General features: G+C 43.4%; 1 protein-coding gene across 7 annotated transcripts in view; it reads left to right on the top strand.

The window, feature by feature from the left end:
* Sidt1 (SID1 transmembrane family, member 1) overlaps window positions 1–21,660 on the top strand; it is a 93,036-nt gene that overhangs the window by 16,871 nt on the left and 54,505 nt on the right. For 5 of the 7 annotated variants that reach the window (XR_003951795.1, XR_875822.3, XR_384572.4 and 2 more), the window contains exons 2-3: window positions 15,280–15,401; window positions 16,370–16,540. The exons of 1 other annotated variant lie outside the window; for it this stretch is intronic. Coding sequence is in view for 3 of the 6 variants with exons in the window: in NM_198034.3 (NP_932151.2) it covers window positions 15,280–15,401; window positions 16,370–16,540 (293 nt within the window). In the remaining 3 variants the exon portion in view is untranslated. The remainder of the gene's footprint in view (window positions 1–15,279; window positions 15,402–16,369; window positions 16,541–21,660) is intronic. One more of the 7 variants, XM_017317034.2, reaches the window with a different exon arrangement.

The raw sequence follows: 21,660 nt of genomic DNA, 5'->3' as shown, positions 1-21,660 counted from the left end.
GTAGGGAGAAAGCAGAGCAAGGAAAACGTGGCCAAATAAAGGGAAGGCCGTTGTGGATGGAGGTACGGGGTGAGGAGGAGGAAGGCCGAGACGCGCAGTGGCAAAACTGGAGGAAATGCATTTGTCTGGAGCCTGAGATGCACACAGGGCTGTTACAGTTGGGATGTGGTCTGTCTTGTTAAGAGGGTTGGGGCATTATCCTGAGAGCAATGGAAAGGCTTTGGAAGGTTTCAAATGGCATTGCCCTGTTGCCACACCACCTGTGGAGAACCACTCTGGGCTCGAAGGCTGCTTTGTAGCATCCTTGATTCCCAAGTGAAAGTGTGAGAAGGCAGAACTGACTGGCAGGAAGAAGAATGTGTATGCACATACCAAAGGAGCCTGAGGCGGGGGCATGCTGGGAGCAGGGCAGGAGAAATCCAGCCTGCATGCAACACCAAGGTTGTTCTACAGAACCTGTTGCTCTGCAGAGCACACGTAGGAAATGCTGCCTGGGTATCGTCCTAGGAACTGGTATCAAAGATATGTCTAGAAGACTAAAACTTGTCATGGGATGCCTGGCCCTCCCACACCAACAGCTACGCTTTTCCATCTTACTAGGCTTCCTCACAGGTTATACACAAGTTTCACAATCCCAGTGGAGTCCCTCTGGCTTTAGCATCTCCAGGCTCCATTCCTTCAAGAGAAGCACCAGCCTGTGCTGGTGGGACATCCTATCAACCAACTAGATTTGCTCATCTGTGCATGGCTTCTCCCCCTCCCCCATATTTATCTGTGCCATCTCTTTGCCTTGCTCTTGTGAGGGGGATAAAGAGGTAAAAATAACTATTTTTTGGCTTGAGACTAAACCCAGGGACTCATTCTCTGGGTTTTTTTCTTTTTTATACACTGACTGAGTGCATTACAGACAAACTCCTCCTAGAGCCATTTGAAGGCCTACTTAAGTAATGCTCTGAAAGTGGAACATGCTAGAAAATTACTGTAATGATTGTAAGAGTTGTAATATGATTGTGTTTATCATGGTTTTATTCTATAGTAGAATCGCTAGATGGATGTCATTTATAAGTTTCAACAAGTATTTGTGACTGTGAATGTTACTAAGGAAATTGACATCTTTGTAAACAATATGGAGCTAAGCAACTATAAGCAGCTTTCTCTTCAACATCCACGAAAACAATTCTTGAGACAAACAGAAGGGACCTTAGAAAGGCCACATTGGAGAGCATAAACCATTTCTAACTTTGCAGTAACATCAAGGCAGAAGTGACATATCATCCCTTGGTGTCTTCTCTGGCTATCAGATGAGAGGCACATCTTTAGTTGGACACAAATAGAAGGCTGTGGCACCTCATCTTCCTTCGTTGCCGTCTTGATCTGTCTGTGTCTGGGTCCACACAGTCCAACAAATGTTCTAGCCTCAGCATGACCCCTGAGGACTTGTAGTAGAGCTAGTTTCAGGCAAATAAGGCATCCCAAACCACTGATGTCGATGGCTAAGTGCTTCATGGATTTTGTGGGACATTAGGTTACCTAGGATGTCAAAGGGACAGGCACATGGCCCATGCTCAGTATCCAGATGCATCTACTCACTACTTTCAATGCTGAGCAAGTGATACAAAGATGGGAAGAGATTTATAATGTGCTGGTGATGGGGACAACATAAAACGTACTTGGTAGTGACAATATCCAATAACCGTTAGGTGTTGCCAAGTTGAGCCTCCCCCTTAAACCATTCCTCTTCTTCATGATGGTTGCTACAGTATCTTGCAGCTTAGTCACCTTGGTCTCCAAATGTTGTCTAGGCTTGATAACTCGGGTTCATGACCTATTCAATATCCTGGGTATATGTGCATATGCACACACACACAAACACACAATGTATGCATGTGGGCTCATGGGTGTGGAAGCCAAAGGTCAACACTGAATGTCTTCCTTTATCACTCTGCACCTTAATTTTTGAGACAGTTTCTACTGAACCTGGGGCTCATCAGCTGGCTAGGCTGGCTGCCAGTGAGCTCAGGATCCGCTTGCCTGCATCCTCCTAACACTGTGGTTACAGATGCATGCTGTCATCCCTAGCTTTTACCTAGGTGCTGGGTATCTGAACTCAGGTCCTCACGTTTGCATGGCGGCCACTTTACAGACTGAGCCATTGTCCTAGTCCAGCCCTACTAATAAGCTCTCTACCGTGTCAGTTGCTTCTCTTCTTTGTAGCTAAGAATTGTGCTTGATCCCGTGTCACCTCTCCTCCCACAGCCATTGTCATTACACCTCGAAGCTACCCTGGAACTCTTCTGTCTATAAATCTCTCCAAAGTTCTGTATATCTGGACATCCCCACTGCTTGACTCCCCTTATCCCTCAAGTGCTTCGCTACCCAAGTAAACCTGTGCTTTCTCCTTGAAACCCATAATTCTCCCTCTTCGGTAAAGGTGCAGTGAAAAGAGAGGAAAGACAAATGTGGCTTCTTTTAACCAGTGCTGGACAAGAATAAAATAAAACTGTGACATTCTCATAAAGTGTTCCCAGCCAGGAAGTTAATCAAAATAGCCTTGAGTTAACACCGTCCACACAACAAGGCAGTTCATCTCGAAAGACAGTAACACAAGGCTAGCCCTGTTTGTCATAGCTTATCTTCCTAGCTGCTCAGTGGGGATCTGGAAATACTAGTTCTTAGAGATAAGGCTTATGCTGAAATAACAGGCTGGGTGCTCAGGACTATGATTGGCCTCATGCTTTCAGGACAGGAAACCCTGAAGGGGTGGTGACAAGCCTTCTAAGCTCTATTGGAGGCTGGCTGGCTATGGGCCAATGAAACACTGAAGAAAACCTGCCATTTTCACAGTGTGACTTACCGCAGGCCCTGCTTGTAGAGATAGATACACAAACAATGGATGGCCAAACGATCCATGTAAGAAAACAGTAACCATAAACCTCTTGTCTCATGTTCCAGTGAATGTAAGGAAGCCAGACACAGGGTTTTTAAATTGCATAATAAAGAGATGTGTCTGAAAGTCTGATCATGGTATTTTAAACTTATTTTTGTTGTTAATGAAAAGTATAGCAGGTGAGCTCTTACGGGAGATAGAAAGGTTCTGTGGAAAGATGCTGAAGAAATGTTCTTAAAAACTTAAGTTACACTCTTGGATTTCAAACTAGTCACATTGTTTTGGTTTGTTTGTTCATTCGCTTGCTTTGTTTGTTGTTTGTTTTTGAAATAGGGTATCTATATGAAGCCCAGAATGGTCTCAGCCACTAGGCCTTCTTACCTTGGCTTTCTGAGTGTGGGGATTGCAGACGCAAGCCTGAATAGCTCGCACACAATTTTGGATAAGAAATCATTAATATTTACCTTGCTTTTGTCTTCTTCCATGTCAAATGGGAAGAGTTTGGATGACTTAAAAGGTCCTTGGAGCCCTTAGGTTCAAGCTCCTTTCTTTCATAAGTCTCTTTTAGTAATGGAAAAAGAAGAGAGAAAAACCCCAACTGCAAGCCCATTTACGTTTCCAAAGGCAAGCAGACCTAACTGACAACCAAGCTGAAGAAAAGAAATAACAGTCATGAAATCAACACAGTCATTTACTGACTGTAAACAGGAAAGGAAGAGGAGAAGGAGGAAGAGGAGGAGGAAGAAAAGGAAAAGGAGGGAGAGGAAGAGGAGGAAGAGGAGGAGGAGGAGGAGGAGAAAGCCATTTCCCTCCTCCATCACTGGTGTTATTGAAACTCTATAGCAAAATCTTGCCAATTGAGAGATCATCTCTGTAGTGATGGAGATCATTCACCAAGGCTATCTATAAGTCAAGAAGGAACAGTGCATGTCTCCCCAGATGAGTGAGACAGAAAATCTTTCTGTTTTGTTTTGTTTGTTTGTTGGGTTTTGTTTTTTGTTGCAGTGAGTGGTCCTCAAGCTTCCTGATGCTGTGACCATTTACTACACCGCCTCACAGCGTGGTGATCCCCCCCCCCCCCGACCATAACATTATTTTTGTTGCTACTTCATAACTGTAGCTTTGCTACTGTAATAGCAAATATCTGATATGTGGCCCCTGTGAACTGTTGAGAACTGTTGATCTAGACAGAGCTCTTAATATATCTTACATAAAAATTAAGTTACTTGGGTCATATATTTAAATGTAAAATGCAAAATTATAAAACTCCTAGAGATAACAGAGGAGAACATCTACGTGACATTTGCTTTGGTGACAACTTTTTAGATATGACAACAAAGTATTACCCTCAGCAAATGTAAAATGTATGCCCTGTGTATGATGATGTTGAGGACATAAAATGGCAAATCACAAGAAGGGAGAAAATATTACAAAACTTATATTTACCAAAGGATTGGTATCTAACATATACAAAATCAAATAAACAAACAAAACCCTCAAAGCTTAACAGCAATGAATTGAAATTTTCAATTTAAGGATAATCAAAAGGTCTAAGCATCACCTCATCAAAGAAGATAACTAGATAGACACGCTTATGAAACAATGTTCGACAGCACATATTCTTTAAAAACTACGAATGAAAATGAGGCTAGCACTGCGCATCTGGGACATTCTAAAATTCAAAACACTGTCAGTATGTGTCCTGAAAGAGTGGTACATCCTGGGCTCTTGTTTATCACTGGTGAGAGCACAAAATGATCACTTTGGAAGATGATGCTGACAGGCCTTACGAAGTTAAATATAGTCTGTCTAATCCAGCCATCACAGTCCAGATATTTAACAAAACAAGCTAGCCAGGCGTAGTGGTGCACGCCTTTAATCCCAGCACTTGGGAGGCAGAGGCAGGCAGATTTCTGAGTTCAAGGCCAGCCTGGTCTACAACGTGAGTTCCAGGACAGCCAGAGCTATACAGAGAAACCCTGTCTCGAAAACCATTAAAAAACAAACAAACAAACAAACAAAACAAACAAAACAAGCTGATCATTTGAATCCATACAAATATTTACAACAACTTTACTCACATTTGGCCCACATCGAGAGCAACCAAATATGCTCTTCAAGGAGACCACAGAGAAGTGGACTGTGGTTTGTCTAGACAACAGAGTATCGGTTAGCTCTAGAAAGCCAAGAAGGATGCAGGAATCTTTAGCAATGCATGTTGCTAATCTGAAAGCCTATATGTTGTATGGTTGACACTGTAGATGCCAAAGTATACCTTTGACATTGTACTGGCCTAGCTCAAGAATTAAATTGGCACGATATGGATTAGAAAACCGCACAGAGTTAATCACATGTTGCATTATGTGGAATACCTCATGAGTACATGAAGATCTAAAGATACTTACAGCTGAGCAATTATATCTCTTTTCTTCCTTTAAACCCCGAAATACTGCCTTCTTTTTCCCTAAATATCTCTAAAGTTTGGCCACCCCAGGACATCATTTTTAGAGAAGGTGCGAACACATCACCTCCAAATATGCTTTTTCACCATGCTGCCCCTTTGCATTTGCTGCCCCTGACAACCCCCATTCTACTTCTTTTCTACTTCTTAAAAGCAGGAAATGAAATTCCACGGGCACTATACCCTCCTTGTATTAAAAGAATAGTGACTTTATCACCACGGGTGACAAGGTGAGGTGGAATGAATTGTGTAAAACATTCTCAGACCCTTACCTTCTTATCCACCACTCTGTTGGAGCAAGTACCCAAACCCAAGTCTTGATGTCATCACAATTTTACACTTACCCTCATTCACCTGATTTGATATACAATCACACAAATCAGATATGAGTAAATAGTGATCCTAGAACTCTAACCCAACCATGCAGAATCTAGCCCAGCCGGTTACTGCCCCATCCACACCTCGCTTCATCTGAAGCTCCTGGCCATTCTTCTTTACTCTCTGCTCTCAGCCAGAAGCAAACCCAAAGGCCAGAATGTTAAGCTTGTTTTTTGTTACTACAAAGCATCACAGATTTTAAAAAAAAAATGGAGAAAACAATGTGAGAAACATTTGTGCAGCAGCAACTCAGTGTGAGACATAAAGAGGTTTCATTTATCGTCACCTTTGTCCTTTTTGGTCACCCCTCAAGCCCACCATTGTGGAAGACAGTCTTTTATGGATCTCTTACAGGAAAGGGTTGGTTGAAATGTTTTTTTTTTTTTAAAGATTCATTTATTTATTATATGTAAGTACACTGTAGCTGTCTTCAGACAATCCAGAAGAGGGAGTCAGATCTTGTTACGGATGGTTGTGAGCCACCATGTGGTTGCTGGGATTTGAACTCCGAACCTTCGGAAGAGCAGTCGGGTGATCTTACCCACTGAGCCATCTCACCAGCCCTGAAATGTTTTTCTATTTTTGTTATTTTAAGGATATTTGCTTTGCAAACAGCATTATAAAGTTCACAATGCCTCCTTCTAGAGCTAAAGGCAGGTTTCTTGCCTGTCCTAAAATAGGTACTCAATTTAAGTCCTCTAATCTCAGGTTTCCTCTCCTGTAGAGCAACTTACTGCATGTACCTAGGCATCTTTCTGGACCTACTCATGTCATGTTCAGGCTTCTCAGCAAGGGACAGTGACGCTGACCCTGTGTGCTGTGACAAGCTGTTCATCTCCAACTGGGACATTTTGTCTTTTCCCCAGTATTGTTGAACATGGCAACTGGGTTAAAATCTCAGATCCTTTCAAGTTTCTAGACTCTAGCATTTCACATTTGCTCTTTATTCTTTCTGTGTATGTATATTTTATTAAATGTGCATGTATAGACCTATGCCGTTGCTTTCCTTACTCACAAAGTTTACCTAAAAGGGACGGTAGAGAGTGGATTCCTGGCCATCCTGTTCTCTCTCAGTTTTTCTTTGTGAGCTTTGTCTACTCTAATCCATATTCCTGGCATTCGCTTCTAACCAGGGTGTGGCCTCCCGTTGCGGTTGTATTTTTGGTTGTTCTGCCGTATGCTTGTATTTTTTGGTTCTTCTGTGGTGTGGCTTCTTTTGTTTGTTTCATTTGCTTTCAGTGAAATTTCTTATTCAAGGTTTCAAGTGTGGAAGTTCTTGTCTATAAACTTAGGAGTGAAAAGAGAATTCATCTCCAACTTTGATTTTCTACTTGGTTCCTAAAGCGGCTGCATGAAATAACACTTTTATTAGCAGCAGTCAAGAGATCCTGTCTTACTCCATAGCCTTGCAAGCATGGTGAGATCGTACATTTGAGACTTCATCTTTTTTTTAAATATTTTTAATATTTTTTATTACGTATTTTCCTCAATTACATTCCAATGCTATCCCAAAAGTCCCCCATACCCTCCCCCGCACTTCCCTACCCACCCATTCCCATTTTTTTGGCCCTGGCGTTCCCCTGTACTGGGGCATATAAAGTTTGTGTGTCCAATGGGCCTCTCTTTCCAGTGATGGCCGACTAGGCCATCTTTTGATACATATGCAGCTAGAGTCCAGAGCTCCGGGGTACTGGTTAGTTCATAATGTTGTTCCACCTATAGGGTTGCAGTTCCCTTTAGCTCCTTGGGTACTTTCTCTAGCTCCTCCATTGAGAGCCCTGTGATCCATCCAATAGCTGACTGTGAGCGTCCACTTCTGTGTTTGCTAGGCTCCGGCATAGTCTCACATGAGACAGCTATATCTGGGTCCTTTCAGCAAAATCTTGCTAGTGTATGCAATGGTGTCAGCGTTTGGAAGCTGATTATGGGGTGGATCCCTGGATATGGCAGTCTCTAGATGGTCCATCCTTTCATCTCAGCTCCAAACTTTGTCTCTGTAACTCCTTCCATGGGTGTTTTGTTCCCAATTCTAAGAAGGGGCACAGTGTCCACACTTTGGTCTTCATTCTTCTTGAGTTTCATGCGTTTAGCAAATTGTATCTTATATCTTGGGTATCCTAAGTTTTGGGCCAATATCCACTTATCAGTGAGTACATATTGTGTGAGTTCCTTTGTGATTGTGTTACCTCACTCAGGATGATGCCCTCCAGGTCTATCCATTTGGCTAGGAATTTCATAAATTCATTCTTTTTAATAGCTGAGTAGTACTCCATTGTGTAAATGTACCACATTTTCTGTATCCATTCCTCTGTTGAGGGGCATCTGGGTTCTTTCATCTTTATGACGAGTCTAAAGTGCTGAGTATGTTTTCACTCTTTAGATGCTGTGGGGATGGAGGAGGGAAGGAGAAGGGAGGGAGAGAGAGAGAGAGAGGAAGAAAGGAGAGGAAGAGGGGTAAGGGGAGGGAGAGGGTAGGGAGAGGGAGAGAGAGAGAGAGAGAGAGAGAGAGAGAGAGAGAGAGAGAGAGAGAGAGTCTGGCTTGAGCATTTGAAACCCCAAAGCCCACCCCCAGTGACACACTTTCTCCAACAAGACCAAACCTACTCCAACAAGACCACACCCACTTCAACAGGACACATTCACTCCAACAAGGCCACACCTTCTAATTCCCATCGATTAACATCACTCCCTAATAGCCAAGCATTCAAATATATAAAGCTTATGAGGCCATTTCTACTCAAAGAACCACACCACACATCCTTAATCCAATTTTCTATTGGTTGGGGTTTTTGTTTGTTTTTTGTTTATTATGAGTTCTTTATCTGTTTAAAATACCAGTCTGTTACAAATGTACACATACTTTCTAGCATGTAGCTGTCTTGTATGGTACTATTCTTGTCATGTGTGGTGCTTCTATAGCATCTTGGTTTCCTGGTGAGATAATACAAGGTTCATAGTGGCGTTTGTTGGAGTCAATGAGTCAAAACAGTGATGCCGTTATCCTCTGGCCAAGCATTTGTGGCAGCTGCATCATGGGAAGCTTGCTTTCTTCCATGCTTCTTGAGCACCTGAGTATCTGTGGCCAAGCCCTACCTAACGTCTCAGGCTCCTCATCGGTAAGTGGAAGAGTTGGATAGATGATCTCCCTCTCATCTGCCCAGGCAGAATGCTTTCTAACATTGTAAGCCACAATTATATGTCCCAGTCAGGCAATAGCAGAGCTTTGTGTGGAAGAGCCAACTTCATTCATTCAAAAGTGACCAGGCAGCTCCATGCAACTTACTTGACTTATCCATAGGGTAGGCATTGTGTGAGCTCACAGCACCTGCTCATAGCATTACCACACTCTGACTAGCTAGCATTTTTCATTATTAATTAATTTATTTACTTTACATTCCAATTGTAGATTCCCTCCCTCCTCTCCTCCCAACCCTACCCTCACACCCCCTATCCCATTACTCCCTTCCCTTCTTCTCAAAGAAGGGAAAGCCCCTGATGGGTACCAACTCCCCTGACACATCAAGTCATCAAGTTGCAGCAAGACTAAGCTCATCCTCTCCCACTGTGACCAGATAAGGCAGCCCAGCTAGGATGAGGGGACCCAAAGGGGGACATCAGAGTCAGAGATGGCCCCCACTCCTATTGTTTGGGGACCCACATGAAGGCCAAACTGCAAATCTGCTACAAATGTGTAGGGGGCTGAGGTCCAGCTTCTGCATGCTCTTCACTTGGTGGTTCAGTCTCTGTGAGCCCGAATGGACTCAGGTTAGTTGACTCTGTAGATCTTCTTGTGATGTCCTTGACTCCTCTGGCTCCCTCAATCCTACCCCCAACTCTTCCACAAGATTCCCTGATCTCATCCTAATGGTTGTACATGGGTCTCCGAATCTGTTTCCATCAATTGTTGGATGAAGCCTCTCAGGAGACAGTTTTGCTAGGTTCCTGTCTGCAAGCATAGCAGAGTATCATTGTGTCAGGGGTGGGCTCTCTCCCATGAGATGAGTCTCGAGTTGGGCCAGTCATCTCTGCTTCATCTTTATCCCTATTGCATCTTGTCACTCATCCAAAGAATGGATAAAGAAAATGTGATACATTTACACAGTGAACTATTCAGGTATTGAAAACAAAGACCTTATGACATTTTCAGGCAAATGAATGGAACTAGAAAATATCCTGAATGAGGTAACCCAGACACAGAAAGATATGCATGGTATGTACTCACATTAGCCATAAAGTACAGGTTACCCATGCTACAATCCAAGGACTTGAACAAGCTAAGTAACAAGGAAGGCCCAAGGGAGGTTGCTTGAATTTCACTCAGAAGGGGAAATAAAATAGACATTGGAAGTGGATGGAGGGAGGGAACTGGGTGTCAGAAGGGGAACGGGTATGGGGATCAGGTGTGGGAAGGAGGTTGAGAAACCTGGGACAGGATAGGAGAGACTCCTGGGAGTCTTTGGGAGTTACCCTAGCTGAGACTCCTGGCAGCTGAGGCTATGAAGACTGAAGTTGCCACCTTCTGCAGCCAGGCAGGACTTCCAGTGGAGGGAGGGGGACACAAAGCCACCCACAAAACCTTCAGCTCAAAACTTGTCCTACCTATGAGATAACATGCCTTCTTTGTGGGAAGGTTCCCTTTGATGTATCTCCAGCTCCTCCCAGAGTTCCTGAGTTGAGTATACTGACTATTGGGAGCACTAGAAGGGAGGAGGATGGATGGGAGGATCTGAAAGCCAACAGATAAACATCTAGTAACCACAACAGGGTTAGCTAAGTAGTTACACATTAGCAAAGTGACTATCCATAAACACTTTGTAACTTTGTTACTAGTAGATCTGTTTTTCAAGATCAAAGGGCACATACTGCCATGTTTAATAACGGAAGCCAACAGCCTCTGGCTGTTTCAACCAGCAGAAGCTGCAGTCTTTAGCAAAAACAGAGTCAATTTAGAATTAAACTCGTTTTTCATTCTTAATTTGCAAGAACAATGTATCACTTCCGATTTTGAGTGTGTCCCTGATGACATAAAAGATTAAAAAGAGGGTCTCAAAGCTTTCAAAGCTTTCAAAACATAATCTGTATACTACCAGAAGCTGAAATACTTGCATAATTCTCTCTTGCCTATAATGTGATTCCCTGCTTGTAGTAAATACAGGAAGAAACACTATCTGTGATTTGGGGTTTTTGTTTGTTTTGTTTTGCCATGTCAATGAATAAAAGCAACAGGAGGACAACGTGGACCTTGAGAATGGTGAACTACAAGGTGGCAGAGGCCATTCAGCGTGGGCAGTATCTGCCCTTCATTAAGCTTTGTCTTCACACAGCCTGCTTCACTGTGGTAGGCATAATCCATTTTTCTCAGCTGCTCGTTAGCTTCTGGGAAGGCAAAGCAGGGTTTGAGCAGGCCCCTCATCCTCTCCTCTGCCTAATGGCTGATCTGTTCATCTTGCAAAACTGCTCAGTGACAAACAATGCATACTCTAGAATCTTATATTTTTGGTTGTGAGCCTAGCCTTTAATGGCTGAGCCATCTCTCCAGCCCGCATACTCTAGAATCTTTTGTGCAATGTATTGTGTCAGTATCTCCGAGTTTGTTTTTATTTGGCTGGTAAGATCATTATTAAGTAATAAAAAATGTAATTGGATTATGATAACCCAACCAGGAAGATCAAGATGTGGAGATGGATGGGCAGTGGATGGGCTTAATACAGCCATGATGTAGCTTTTCTGCTCCCACATCAGTTCCAACAAAAGAGCTCCCAGGCTGCTGAAACAGTGCTGAGCTCATGGTTGGGCATCTCACAATGGCACGTAGGATCAGCCAGTAGATCGGGAGATGGCTTTAGAATAGTGCTTCCAAAGTGTAGGTCCCAAATTAGGTACACCTACTGCCCACCAGCATGTCTTAGAAATGAATAGTTTGAGGTTCGTTCTTCATCAGCTGAATTACACACACACACACACACACACACACACACCCTAATTGGGGAGGTGGGAATTTGCTAATGTTCAAGAATTTCTGCTATATAATGAAGTGTGGGGAAAAAATGTGAGCAACCCCCTTCTGGCACCAGGTCCCTAAGAAGGAGGTGGCATCTAGGTGAATGAAAGGAAAGAGGAATCCCTCTGTTTGCCTGGGTTCTGACTGCTCTAAGTTCATTTAGAGTAGGTTAAACCTCACTGTAAACACATATGCTGTCTAGTACTAGAATGTTTGCACTACAATTTAAAAAGTCAACCTGCTTCTAAGGTAATTTATTCTGCTAGGCTCTGGGGATTCTGAAAACAATACTGGCAGCTTCCTAGAAGAGCCCGGCAGTGAAACTAACAGCTAAAATACCAGTTAGGCATAAGGGCATGCATGCACCTGTAATCCCAGCACTTGGGAAACAGAGGATGGGAGATCATGAGCTCAAGGCCACCTCAAGCTACTCGAGAAGTCCCATCTAAAAATCAAAACAGAAACAAAGAAATAAAAATAAAATACTGTGCAGTCTACAATAGCATATATAGCTTTTTACCCACTAGGAGGGCTGGGATAAAGATAGCAGCAAGTGTTGGCAAAGAAGTAATGAAACAAGGAAGATTGCTGAATATGTAAATTACTGGAGTGTTAAATGATACAACTCTGAAAAACATTTTGGCAGCTCCTCAAAAAGTTGAATACAGAGGTACTATGTTTTCCAGAAATCTAATCATAGTCTATAGCAAAAAGAAGTGGAAATATATATTCACACAAGGTTGGTACACGGATATAACAGTATTGTTTGTAAATACTCAAAGTGTATAAGTAACACAAATGTCCATCAGCCAAAGACTAGATAAATAAAATATACATATATTTGTGCAATGGAATATTAGTCAACAATTAAGAAGAATGAAGGACTGGTATCAGACAAGATGAAACAGGTACAGTGTGTGAATCAAATTAATTTGTACCCTTTTTTTTTTTTTTTTTTTGGTTTTTGAGACAGGGTTTCTCTGTGAGGCCCTAGCTGTCCTGGAACTCACTCTGTAGACCAGGCTGGCCTCGAACTCAGAAATCCACCTGTCTCTGCCTCCCAAGTGCTGGGATTAAAGGTATGAGCCACCACTGTCTGGCCTTGTACCCCATTTTAAAAATGAAACTGAAAAAAAATCTGAAAAATTGAAAAACTCATACAACTATCAGATAAATCAAAAGAGTTCAAATAGTATTGAGATCATACCGTTTATGTTTTGAAGATTTATTATTTTTACCATATGTATATAGATATTTATCAACTTGTATGTATACCACATGCATGGCTGGTACCCTCAGAGGACAAAAGAGGGCACTGGGTTCCCCAGAACTGGAGTTAAGGACAGTTGTGAGCTACCACATGGAGGCTGGGAACGGAACCTGGGTCCTCTACAGAAGCAGCAAGTGCTTTTAACTGCTGGGCCATCTATCTAACCCCTGTTTATGGATTTTGTTAAGGAAGCCCTATCTCTTAGAGATATACATTGAACTATTTGATAATTGAATAATAAGCTCTGTGTGTGTGTGTGTGTGTGTGTGTGTGTGTGTGTGTGTGTGTGTGTTTCAGGATACAGTGAAGGAAACAGAAAGTATGGGTAAAATAAAATATATTTGTTGGGAGTTCTCAAAGATGAAAAATCCAGATCTATTTATTATAGCTTTCTTCTTACTTTGATATAAGACCGAATATTTTTCTGAACCATTTTAGGTCTCTTAAACAGGGAATGACAGATGAAATTGACATCCTAAGAGATGCAGCCCTGAGGGAAGAGACCAAGGAGAGCACTGAGGGACTCAAATCAGTAGAGAAAAGAGGCCATCAAAGAGGGTATTGAGGGTAGAGCTTAGTCAAAGAGGGTATTGAGGGTGGAGCTTAGTCAAAGAGGGTATTGAGGGTGGAGCTTAGTCAAAGAGGGCATTGAGGGTGGAGCTTAGTCAAAGAGGGCATTGAGGGTGGAGCTTAACAAGAAGGGAGGGAGGAATAGATGAGAGCAGTGTGAAGTGGCAGAAGAAAGGACCAGATGAACAGCTGTGATGAAACTTCTCGTCACAGAAAGGAAAATCAGAAGTGAAGGAAACGTGAGACTCCATGTAGCCACATTAAGTTTGAGAGGCAGAGCCGGCAGAAATCCCGGTTTAACAAAGAGGTCTGCACTAGAGATGTGATTTGAGCAATTATCAGCTGCAACACAATTTCCATGGAGACACACTGTAGGCACAGGAAATGCTCCCTCGGGAGCATGCATTTCTTATCAAATTAATAAGTAACTCTTTGGCTGTCCTAACACTGAAAACGTGAAGCAGTGGCTTGGTCAGGGAGAACGGAGAGAAGTAAGTGCTAGGGTAAAACACCCTGGCTGGGTCTGTTTCCTCTCAGCCCGCATGTGTGATAGATCTTTCTTCCCAGAGAGAGAGAGAGAGAGAGAGAGAGAGAGAGAGGGAGAGAGAGAGAGAGAGCGCTTGCCCCACCTCCCACCGCCATGCCTGTGTACATGCATGTTTGCATGTGTAGGTGCAGGTGTACATGTGTGTATCTGGAGGTAATGAATGAGAGATGTCTTCACTAACTTGCCAAGCTTACTCACCGAGACAGAGACAAAGACAAAGACAAAGCGGATATAGTTAATCCCTCTTGTCAGTTTGCTCCAGGGGTCTCCTGTCTCTGTATCCCAAGGCAGAAAGGCAACCTGGCCCACTCAGAATTTTACTTGGGTTCTGGGGATCTGAATTCTGATTTAACCACTGAGCTGGCTGCTGAGCCATTTTACCAGCCCCCTAATGAAGACACTTTGAAGAGAGAGTAAAAGCAATAGACCCATAAATTAAAATGTCACGTTTAGTAAGTGTAATGTAAGTTTTAGTTTCTCTTCTACTCTTCTTTATTTTCCTTCATTATTTTCTATATTTCATATGGTACTGTACATTTTTTAAGGAAAATAACAAAGCCCTGTAGCTCCAGTAGCAGCCTCAGCTTCATCCACGATCACCCTGTGTGCTCTGTGAGCTGCTGGTGAGGACGGTTATGTTAGCGACCTGTTTACCCCTGAGCAGGAAGGACTCAGCCTCCATGGGACGCTCTGCAGGATGGAGAGGGAGCAACAGACCATCTCGTGGGTTGTTTAAAAAAAAAGAATGGAAACAAAATGATTTACCATACCCGAAGTTTATCAACAGCTGGGGGGTCTTGTAGACTATGAAGTGTGTTGGGGATTGTGATTTTGATATTATTTATATTCAAATAAGAAAAAATACATCCATCTTTCTTTTTCTCTTCTGGAGTTATTCTTGAAGCCTTATGTCAGTCGGCTGCTCAGCTCCAACTCCTAAGCTTGCTGTGAGAAGGCTCCGTAATTTGGCCTCATCACAGAATAATTGAATCAGAATTTTTAAGCAGATTATATCCAATGCATCCATTATTTCCTGGGGCAACTTCAACATGTGGTCAAGGTTGAGACCCACTCCGGATAATAAAAGACAACTTGGGGCGTTTGGGGTGCCTGTCATGAGAAGAAATGTCTGGAGTCAGTGAGTTTGCTCTCGCCTGCCTCACAGGTGACAGCCGTGCGGGTGCATGTCAACAGTTCCTCTGACAACCTGGACTACCCAGTCCTGGTTGTGGTTCGCCAGCAGAAAGAAGTGTTGTCCTGGCAGGTCCCTCTGCTCTTCCAAGGACTGTAAGTATTCTCCGCCCAGGCAACTTCACTACATTTGACACTCTACAATGTCCTTAGACTTAGCCAGGTTTTTTGTTTTGTTTTGTTCTGTTTTGTTTTGTCTGGTTTTTCCCTCTTAGCCAGAAGAGAACTCAGGCATCCAAATGCCAGGGTAGTGCATGCCAAGTGCAAACAGTGGATGCCCCAAGGCTGATCAGTGGTATACATTTCTATTCTCTCTGAATTTCAGATGAGCATTCTGTCTAGCACTTCAGTGGCTAGGCCATTTGAACAATGGCCTATCATAATATTCTATCCCCTCTTTTGAAAATGGATCATCCCATACCAGTCGACGTACAAGCAGCATGAACCCCATCTTCAAAAGTCTCTTCTGTGTGCACTCTTCGCTCAGTGGTATTTACAGAGCAGAGCCAAGAGGGAGGTTCAGGAAGACGCTATGAAAAACAACAGAACTCTCTGCCCTGGCAGAGTACCTGTTGTGCCATGGAGAGTTCATTAAAGCACTGTGGCATCCATACAAAGCCCAGAAGGTGTAGAGAAACAGGCAGCTGAAGTGTGATTGCATGGTTTTTAAAGCTGCTGGAATTTGAGTGTTAAATACGGAAGTTTGATTGTTTTCACTTGAAATCAGTGAAACTGAAAAAAGAAAAGATTCCGTTGGCTGCTTAATTAGAAGAGTTCCTTCCTCAGATTTTAGTGGTTTTCCTTGAATGACTTGGGAGTCTGACTTAATGGAATATAGACACTGCTAAGGATACTGGTCTGGACATAATAGTCTCTATGTCCCTGTCATACGATGGATGTCAACGATAGGAGTTCCAGGATTGCTATCAATGGGCCCAGCCTGAAATTGAAAGCATAGGACTTGAAGCCAGATTAGAGGGGCGTAGTGTGAGATAGCATTCTCCCTGGCTGTGTTCACTGTGTCTCCTTCTCCTTGCTGATGTTGTCTATACCCGCGGCTACAGATACCAAAGGAGCTACAACTACCAGGAAGTCAGCCGCACTCTATGCCCTTCAAAAGCAACCAATGAGACGGGCCCTTTGGAGCAGCTGATCTTTGTAGATGTAGCGTCCATGGCGCCCCATGGTGCCCACTACAAGTTGCTGGTCACCAAAATCAAGCACTTCCAGCTCCCGTAAGTAGGTGACGATGACTCTCGGTTTTCGGCTCTGTTTTGCCTGTGGATACCCACTCAGCTCATGGGCCATCATTACAATAAGCCGATCATTCTTCGAACCTGAGCTCAACTTGAACCTTCAGGGAGGCCCTGCCTTTGCCAGTTGTACCTTTGAGCTCTTACTGTCACCTAGCGGTAGCCAGTAAGAATTGCAGGGCTGATTTTTCAGTGAGGTCGTTCGAGCCCTCGGAAAGGAAGCTATGAAACTGAAGCCATTCGGTCAAGGTAACGAATGACATGCAAATCTATTCTGCCACACTGTTGTCTGTTTTCACTTCGTGTAATATGGCTTTGTGGCCTCAAACAGACCTTGCAAGCATTATGAAACACACAAGCCTGAGGAGAGGATGGTGGTCATGGAGTCCAGATGAGGGCTGTGGTAAGAACCAGACTCCAAGTATTGAGAATGAGCCCTGACATGGCAGTTTCTGCCATACAGTTCAGAATGACAGACTAGAATGCATAGAGAACGCGTTTCGCTGATGCTCAGGGATTTTTGTTGTTCTTATTTGAGACGGGAATCTACCTATGCTGCCAGTCTAGCCTCGGACTTTTAGGCTCAAGCCATCCATCCTCAAACGTCTACCTCCTTAGAAGCCATGACAAGAGGGATGCATGGGCACCCAGCTCTGAGGTCCAGAGAGATGCTAGGATCATGTCCAAACTCACAGAGACAAAGAAAGGTCAAAATCAAAGCTCAACTCTGTTTCTGGCTTCCTGTTCTTAGACTCTCTCCTCTTTCCATTTAAATCACATCGTCCTGCCGGGTAGTGGTGGCACACGCCTTTAATCCCAGCACTTGGGAGGCAGAGGCAGGTGGATTTCTGAGTTTGAGGCCAGCCTGGTCTACAGAGTGAGTTCCAGGACAGCCAAGGCTACACAGAGAAAACCTGTCTCGATAAACCAAAATAATAATAATATAATAACAATTATTATTATTAATAAATAAAATTTAAAACATTTAAATCACATCGTCCCAAATTTACACCTTCCTAAATATGCTTCTCAATTGCACAAAGCATTTGTTTACTCTAATTCAGACTTCAAAGTGAGGCAGTTGTGCCTTTAAACTCTTTTCACACACATGTACGTCATTTTCCCAACAACTCCCAATGACAATGGGTGATTCTGTGTCATTAGGGTTGGTAGTTGTAGGCAGGGGATGGTGGGAGGGGGCACTGTAGGAACAGGCAGCCACTAGGTGGGAGGAGGGACATAGAATGGGGTAGTGGGAACATAGGAAGGCATTGAGAATGAAGTTGTCTGTGTTGCACGATTAGTAGTGTGAGGGATGGGTTTGAAGGAGACAATATTGGATGCAGAGAGATTAGAAGGCTAATACAATGAATGGTCAAGGTAGAAAGTGAGGAGGTGTCTTGAAAAATGTAGGAGGCGAAATTCACAAAACTTGAATGAATATGAAGGGAAGGGGAGTTGGGGGGCAGAGAATGGCATTGCATTTGGTTAGAGGAAATGAAGATTGAACAGTGTGACTGACTGCATGACCGGTCTCAAGCAAGAGCAGCTTCACTGCTGGTCAAGGAGGTTCACAGTTAACCTCTTCCTCTTCTCTTCTTGGCTTAGAAGGCACTTGAAATGTAGAAATTACCAAAACTTTGCTTCGATGAAATACTTTTTGATCTTCAGCTAAGCTTTTTGCTTTATGGGGAATGTCAGACTTACAGCATTACCAACAAGCTGTATCCACACATCGTAAACTTCCGTGTATTCATTCACTGGATTCTCAACGCTGTGGCCCAACGGTCCAGGGTGGAGGCAGTCTCGCTGAATGCAAAGCTGTGGGTTGATCTGTTCCTAAGGGCTTTGCCTAGGTTTAGTATATGAAGGGGAAGAGACTCCATCCCAGCTGGAATAGAAGACTGGCTGGCTGGTTTTTAGGCATTACCAGTGATTGCAGTCTGGGCTACGTGCTTCCAGATTTTGGCCTCTTATTCAAGTTCTTGAAATAAAGGTACACAGACTTCAAATTAGAACAAAAAAAAAACTATTCAAAAGATAATCAATAGTACAGATCAGAAATTAGTAGTCAGGCGTCCAGACCATGCACATCTACTCAAAGGTCTTGGCTATTATTTGGGGATCCTTTTATGGGGTTCAAGAACAGGAGGAGTATGGTTGATAAGGGCAAATCCCAGATGGTTCTATTTTGTTTGGCAGGCATAGATTATGTAAACCTTTGGTCATTGTGCATTTCCTTTCTCATGATGCTCAACTCTGCATGGACTCAAGATAATAAACAGTCAATTCTCCCTAAATCTTCACTCAGAAGACACAGTTTGCCTTACTGTGCATGAATCCAAAAGTAGTTCAGGCCTGACTTGACACCCTTCTGTCATGCTCAGAGATATCTAGAGTAAGAGTAAATAGAAACTGCCCTTTCTTGGTGATCATTGAGGGGAGGGGAAAGTTATTCTTTTGTTTGGAGGGCAGTGTGCATGCACTCAATGCAGGAAAGAGATTTTAATCTTAACAGGCTGTTGGGTGCATTATTAGGAGAAAGGTGAGAAAAAAACCCCAAACAAGTGGAGTCCCAGGATGATGATCTATTCCTTACGGCAATAAAGTCTCAAGATAGCCAGTGCAAAACAAATGGGAAGCAGTCTTCAGCAGAGATGTGTGATTTGGTACTGGTACACACTTCTCTGCTACCTCTCTCCAACTTATCCAGCATACGGCTGTGGCTTTCAGTTGGATTATAAATGGAGGTACAGTTATCCAGCCTGCATCCCTCCTCCTCCTCCTCTTCCTCCTCCTCCTCCTCCTCCTCTTCCTCCTCCTCCTCCTCCTCCTCTTGCTTGGGATGTGGTGTTCTCTAAACCCCAGGGTGTGTTGACAAACTCCTCTTGAAGGGCCAAAGTCAAGAGTGGACAGCGGGGATCTTTTCCTATGACTAGAAAGCTGGAAGACGACCTGCTGGTCATTAACAAACTGACCCAAATAAAACAAAAGAGAAATTCCCTACTGGAATTCTAGAGAGCACTGAAAGGGAACAGAGAAAACTAGCAGAGATGGAGAGTCATGGGTGAGAGGAGGAACAAAATAACAGCCCCCTGAAGAGCATGGGGATTGGGTGGGGCTGGGGAGTGCTCTGCACATGGCTCCTCTAAGGACTGGGACCTGCTGCAATGAAGATGAGGGGTAGCCAGCTGGAATTAAGGGCGATGAAAGAGTCTGAGTAGGAAAGAATGACACCCAGTGCCAATGATGTGTCTTAGGGTTTCACTGTTATAAAGAGACACCATGACCAAGGCAACTCTTATAAAGGACAGCATTTAATTGGGGTTCATTATAATCATGGTGGGAAGCATGGCATCATGCAGACAGAATTGGTGCTGAAGGAGCCAAGAGTTCTACATCTTGATCCATAGGTAGCCAAAAGGAGACTGTCTTCTGCAGGCAGCCAGGAGGGGACGTCTTCCACACTGGGTGGAGCTTGAACATGAGGAAGCCTCAAAGCTCATTTACATATTGAAACCCTTCCTCCCACAAGGCCACATCTCCCAATAGTGCCACTTCCTATGGGCCAAGCATATTCACATGACCATAGTGAGAATGACCTTATAGGATTAGTGAACTTATCTAGTAGTAGTAGTAGTAGTAGTAGTAGTAGTAGTAGTAGTAGTAGCTATGCAGCAAGTTTGAGACCAGCCTGGACTACATGAGACCCTGTGTCAAAAAATGCACCAGACCCTGTACCCCAGAGTTTCAGTGCATGCTCCCTCTTTTCCCTATCCTGTCTGCCCCATGGTCATTATTTCATATTGCCTTGTCTCAATCCTATTTTTGCTACCTTTATGTTTCTAGTGGGTGTTTTGTTTTGTTTGTTTTCTTTTTTAGGTCTTAACCTGCAGTATTTGTTTGTAATTTCAGGGCCTCATAGGGTTGTAATAGGGTGCTTGCCTAGCATGCATGAAGCCATGAGTTAGCCACCCAACACTGCTCAAACTGTGTGGAATTCCATGCCTAGAATCACACCACTTAAAGCGGAGGCAGGAAGATCAGGAGTTCAAGGTTGTGCTCAGCTACAAAGCAAATTTGAGGCCAGTCTGGAATACACCAAATCCTGTTTCAAAACCATGCACATGCAAAAGAAATTTGCATATTTCTTTATAATAAGAGTAACAAATTTTACCAGCCATCTCTGAGATAATCTCCTATTGCATAGGGAGCAAGGATCTCTCTATGTCAGCATGGCAAGGCTGAGAGATAGCTCAGCAGTAAGAATACTACTGCTCTTCCAGAGGGTCAGAGTTTGGTTCCCAGCCCTAACATGGTGGCTTACAACCACCTGTAACTTCAGTTCAGAGACTCTGACACCTTCTTCTGGCCTCTGCAGGCACCCACAGACACATACATACATACATACATACATACATACATACATACATACATACACACACACACACACACACACATACACACATTTACATTAAAATAAATCTTTTTTAAAAATTCCAACATGGAGGCAGGAGGGGCATCCAAGGTTCCACCTCCTGCTGTGGCCCTATTGACAGTTGATGGCTGCTACAGTAGGGAAAGTCACTTTTCTTCAAGGGGTGACCACCAGCAGGTTGGCCATGCCCTAGTGGAGGAGGAGGAGGAGGAGGAGGAGGAGGAGGAGGAGGAGGAGGAGGAGGAGACAGACGGAGACGGAGACTCAAAACCAGAAGTGAAATATACTGGGGATAAGCAGGGGGAATTGAGTCAGGGGCAGAAATGTTTAACATATGTTGTAGACTTCTACAAGATTTTCAAAGGATAAAAGACTAAACTAAGAAAAATAATGTGGATAGCGATAGAGAATCACACTCAACATTGACTGACTTCTGGCCTCCCCTCCCACATGTGTGGGTACCCATGAACATGGGTACACACACACACACACGCACACACACACATACAAGGGGAAGAGTAAAGGAAAAACTTAGTTGCAATAGTCTGTTACTTATTTTGAAATGATAGACAAATGAAGGAGTGGAAAAGGCAAAGATGATAAATAAGGGAGTTGATATTTGAAGATGCTGGGTCCCAGAGACAGAAAGAAATGTGGGATCCAT

The sequence above is a fragment of the Mus musculus genome, chromosome 16 (genome assembly GCF_000001635.26).
Source record: "Mus musculus strain C57BL/6J chromosome 16, GRCm38.p6 C57BL/6J".
NCBI classification, from domain to species: Eukaryota; Metazoa; Chordata; class Mammalia; order Rodentia; family Muridae; genus Mus; species Mus musculus.
Note: the sequence above shows the minus strand (reverse complement) of the source record. Positions and strands in the feature narration are given on the sequence as shown.